This window comes from Vigna unguiculata, chromosome 6, assembly GCF_004118075.2.
Source record: "Vigna unguiculata cultivar IT97K-499-35 chromosome 6, ASM411807v1, whole genome shotgun sequence".
In the NCBI taxonomy this organism is placed as follows: domain Eukaryota; kingdom Viridiplantae; phylum Streptophyta; class Magnoliopsida; order Fabales; family Fabaceae; genus Vigna; species Vigna unguiculata.
In genome coordinates, this window is record NC_040284.1 from 28,823,988 (window position 1) to 28,829,501 (window position 5,514).

Below are 5,514 nucleotides of genomic sequence, written 5' to 3' on the forward strand. Positions count from 1 at the left end.
TCACTTTTTAGCGAGTCAACAAAATTCGAACCTGACCCGACCCATCATAGGTTGACGGGTTAAACGGGTTGGCTTACAGGTTCACTTAATTAAAAAAAATATTATTTTTTTATTTTTTTCAGTCAAAACTAAATTGTAATTCTAATTAAAATCTAAATAAACTTTAATGCAGTCCAAATACAAACCAAAATAAAAAAAATACAAATTATTTATGTGTTGGATAAAAAAGCAACCTAACATGACCTAAATATAAAGCCCAACTTAATAAAAATAAAATAAAAACACTTGTGTCACCCTTTTACTGCAGGTTGGTGAGCCAACCCAGCTCACCATGGATTCAACTCGGATGAGTCGGGTTCTAAATGAGCCGGGTCAAAAATCAACCCGTATTGAAATTTGTAAAAAAAATTTAACCCAACCCGGCCCGAACCCGTGGTGAGCCAGATTGGCTCACGGGTTCCAACCTATTTTGACAGCTCTAATCAGACGGGCTTTTTGTATCGTTGGCAGGTTGGCAGAATTTACATGGAGAGTTATCCGTTGACACTAGGTAATAAATCTATTGTGGTGCGTCATTCTAACGATGATTGTCTGAGAATATTAAATTTCGTGAATTATACTTAGTTTGATAGTGAGGAAAATGAGTTCAAGTAGTTATTTCAAGGGAAAATATTATTATTGTGTCAAAGTGTCTTCAAATTTAGTGAATCACAATATTTTGACTCTACTACTATTTAATTCACAGAGGAAAAAAATATTTGAGTGGAAAAAGTTGAAAGAAGGTTCATAGAGTAGATAATATAATACGAAAGAAGTTACGAAGTTAGTGAAGTTAATATTGTCATAACTTAATGAAGAACAAAGTGTTGATATAGTTATAATATGAAAATTTGGTAGTAAGTATGACAGGTGCAAGATCTCACGAGTCTGATTAGTACAATAGTTTCTCATAAACAATGTTTATATATACTTAATTGATTTGAACTGTTTAAGAGTTTATTTAAAGTCTTATGGGTTGAAGTGAGATTGTTGATTTGACTGAATGGATATTTTGATGATCTTTATTATATATTATTATTGCTTTTATACTAAGTTTTTTCTTTTAAATGCATTAACTTTTTTTGTGTTTGTTTGGTTTTATCTGTTAGTTTGGATGATAATGTATCAATTGTATTGAAGTTTTTTAGAAGTGAGTTTCAAGTCTAACTCAATTTCACAAAACTGGCTTGTAAGGTAAGATTTACACCTCACTTATATATTATGAAATGTCTTATCTCTAATCGATGTGAAACTTTCAACAAAGTTGCTTGTAATTGTTTTTAAATACTTTTTTTGAAATACAATTTCAATGGACTGTAATTATCCTTGTCATATGAATGTTATACACTCTGTTTACTATCATGTAATCTCCTAAGAGCTTGTAATTTTCAAAAGATTTGGGTTGTTACAATAATATCAGTTCTTTCACCGTTGTCTATTGGTAGAATTGAATAACATATTAAAGACCTAAATTAAATAGGATTTTGAGGATGACTATGGGTAATCACGATTTAAAGATTTTTAAATTGATTTTCTAGAATAAAATACAGATAAATTAAATAACTAGTTTAGTTTAATACTTATGAGTAGGGTAGTTACATTATTTCTAGTTAATGCAGATAAAATATTTCACTTAATTATTGGTCATGTCATGTCTTTATTTTTCTACCTTGTTTATTATTTTCATCATAACGCATTTAACAACTTAGACATTCAATTGATGGAAGAACTAAATTTAAATAATAATTCAGATGGTAAATTGCGTAAAATTAAAAGCTTGTGGTACCATTCATGACATTGAAAATTCGGTGATAAAATAGCAAAAATACAAATTCAATGATAAAATTTGTATATATGTTCACTTGCGTAGGTAAAATATTCGTTGGAAATTACTATGTAATCACTATATAATCATTATATAATTTATACATTTAAAAATATTCATTTGTTGTAAATTTCTTTATTATTAAATAATAATTCATGTTGCACAACCTGAAAGCTAAAATATCAGTTTTATTCAATCATAGAATTATTATTATTTATTCTCCAACCCAATTATACTTGTCATAACTTAGGTCCCATTTGTTACCAGTATTTAAAAAAAAAAAAAAAGAAGTTTTTGAGGAAAAAAAAATCAGAAGTTAAAAAACTGTTTTTAAGGAAATAGTTTCTATGGTTGTAAAGAATGAAGTTAACTTTTTTCCTTCTTTTAAATTTACGAAGCATAATTACTAAATTATTTTATTTTACATCACAATACTTTTAATTGATAACAAATAAGCATTGTTTTAAAAAGGTCAAGATATTACCAAATTTGTGCAATTAATCTTTTTGCCCACACATAAAATTCCAAATATAGGTCCAGCTATATCTTAAATCAGACCTAAGTTTGCGGCACAGGAATACAATTCAACTAAGACCTCATTCCTAACCAGAAATAAACCACATTTTTAAAACGTAAATATTTAGTATTACAAATGGTTACTTTTATTTTATTTAAAAAAAAATTATCAAATAACAATTTTAGGATTTAATGAATAAACACTAACAGAAACAATGTGGAAAAAGAAAATATAAAACTTGGTAGCTCAAGCAACTACGCTCATGTTTAGATGCATGCAAGTCATAAAACAATTACTTAGTAACTATGTTTGCAAATCAAGCATATCCTATAAATTTTGCTTTTTATTATCCATAGAAAATGTGTTTTGAGGATATAAATCCTCTGCCAAAATGGAGTTTATGAATACAGAACTCAGTGCTTACAAATCAATGAACGAAAGAATGCTTAATCTAATTTTATAGTGGAGGTACTTCAATAATCTCTGTTTTATCCATGCACTTGTTATGATATTAATCTCTGTAAGAAATGGCTACATTTCCAACCATATCCACTGTTTCAATTGTTCCTTCTCTTCCAACTGAATCTCTCAGGTTACCTTGCACATAATGCATTAAGCAGAACATGAACTAACATGAGATCCACAAAATACTGATGACCAATTTTGTCATCACGCCACTTCATCTTTAAAGGAGCTCTTCCATAATGAACACCATCGTTACACCGGTTATCAAAATGCCATGGAAATGTCATATCAAAGTCATCAATCACCCCATAGATGATGCCAGCTTTCTTCAATTTCTCTATTACCACTCCATTGAACACCTCCATTTTGTAAGGATTAAATGCTAGTGATCTTGCATATCCACCGGTTGCAACCGTGGAACGATAAAACACTTTAGGCCAAGCTAACCCTCTTTGCTTCACTGACAACATAACTTCTCTCCAGAACGATGCTGCATAGTCTGCTCCAGCAGAAAACGCTCTTATATTAAGCCAGTGAACACCGTCGTGCAATCCTGAGTTCATGATCACAGTGTCTGGGATTGTGCCTTCTGAGAAGTACTTCTTCAACAGATTCTGAAACCCTTCATCCCTCAGAGAATCCAATCCTAGATAGTTCTGTGTTTCATTCCAATGCCCGTTGAAAATGCTTGTGATCCTAACTGTTTCAGAAGGGTCCTTCGGGTTTGAAAAGTTCATGTCAAATCTCCTGGGGACAGAATGTATCTCAGGCAAATCTAGAACAAAATTGAGCATGTTACGTATTGTGTCAACATGATTTGAATCACCCCAGAAGAAAATCCACCTATTCTTCAAGCACTTCCAAGCAGACTCGGGTGAATACATCTTGAACGAGCAGTGAGTTGAGTAAACCCAACCGTTGCTCTCTAGAACTCCCAAGGAACCATCACACCATGGTTCTTTACAGGGAAAATCTGGTGCCAAGCATCTGTACCTACCATCATCACCTATTTTGCAGTCATCATTCTTGGCATGCCTTGTCCACCTTCCACACCACACATCCTTACCAAAATCAGAAGCTTTACAAGTCTCAAGTTCTGGTAACTGAGCAATGCTACTGTAGAACCTGATTGCAACACTCAAAACCACTCGATCCTGTACAAATCTCCATGGAGTCAACTTCAGACCTTCAAAGTGTCTATAAAGTAGAATTACGGTGAGATTGTAAACCCCAACAAAATCAGGATGAACTTGAAGAGAAATTGAGTAAGAACCATTACTGAAATCTTTCACCAGAGGCCTAGATTTCCATGAGTCCCCCGAAAGATCAGTCTCAAAGTAATCCCCACCTAAACAACGAGGCTTTCCCGATTCATCCAACGCCTGAAAAAGAAACTCGTGCACTTCCCCAGCTGATAGCTCTATCAGCTTCCCATCATCCAACCCAGGCATTGATATTTTATCTGTCTTAGAATCTTTACAAGGTTCTCCCCCTGGAGCTAACCATCTTGCTAGAAGATTTGAAGTCAAGTTTGGCTCCAATTCACTCGAAAGCCAAGTCGAAAGCTCCTTAAGTTCGGGCTTCTCTGGGGTTTTCTTGTCAAGCTCATCAGACACCACACTGCTACTACTATTAGAATTCTCAGCAGAAACTGTTTTACTAAATTCAGAAAATGTGATGTTCACATCACTGTGGGAATCAAAGAGGGTAGTAACATTGGTTTGATTTTGATCCAAACTAAGTGGACTACATGGAGAGCTACAATCACTAAAGCTGAGATTTTGATCAAGGGAAAGAGTGGAATTAGAAAAATGGGAGCTCATCAGAGAGAAAGAATCTTGACCATACCTCAAGCTCCAAGCTTCAACAACGCTCCTAACAGTGAATCCATCAACGGTCCAAACCAGAACCATGCCACCCAAAACCAGAGCAGTGAGCAACCCAAAACGCCAATTAATAGACAACAAAGGAGCCACCTTTTCTGGCATCACAAACTTCCCAGATCAGCAACACAGAACAGCAACAAACCAAACCAAGCCACGCTATCAAAAGATGCCAAAACGAAATTCAAGATACCCAACAACACTCAACACAATAACAAAGACCAAAGCTGTTTTCCTTTGTGACAACACTCCAAAGGGTGTCCTAAGCAGAAAGATGTGAATTTTCTCCAGAATGAAACAAAAAATCTGTGGAGCTACTCAGGAGGTAGGTTTTAATGTCATGTGAGCAGTGAAACAAGATTGTGAAGCCACTCAATAACCCTGACAGTTCTCAGATTTTTGTAAAGTTGGACACACCTAGCTGCGGTGCCTTTAATTCTTCATCTACTTTTGTTCCTAACTCGTTTTGTTTTTTAGTTTTTCTTTTTCTTCTTCTTTGGAGCTTGCTGAATATGGACCAACCACTGTGTACTGTAGTTATCTAGTTTGTTACGGTCTCTGTTGAAGTTGGATTCATCACAAATCCAATATGAAGATACTCATTATTGAATGAGTTGTAGTTACCTCTTTTTTAGGTTAAGGATATTAATTAATTACATTATTACATTCCACACCTATAACTACAAATAAAAATAAATAATTTTAAAATGTGGAATTACTCGGTCGTATTTTTTTCTTACTTTGGAATGAGTCGTCCACTTATCTTTTTCTAAATTTTTGAATTT

At 33.7% G+C, this 5,514-nt stretch overlaps 1 protein-coding gene across 1 annotated transcript; it reads right to left on the reverse strand.

Moving 5' to 3' along the window:
• Positions 1–2,706: 2,706 nt before the first annotated feature.
• LOC114189146 lies at positions 2,707–5,269 on the reverse strand. Its single transcript, XM_028077852.1, has one exon. The coding sequence runs from the start codon at positions 4,832–4,834 to the stop codon at positions 2,975–2,977; it is 1,860 nt and encodes a 619-aa protein (XP_027933653.1). The 5' UTR covers positions 4,835–5,269; the 3' UTR covers positions 2,707–2,974.
• Positions 5,270–5,514: the final 245 nt, after the last annotated feature.

Bases quoted from the DNA above. Each gene is read 5' to 3' on its own strand.
- LOC114189146 (XM_028077852.1), bottom strand. From the start codon at position 4,834: ATGCCAGAAAAGGTGGCTCCTTTGTTGTCTATTAATTGGCGTTTTGGG.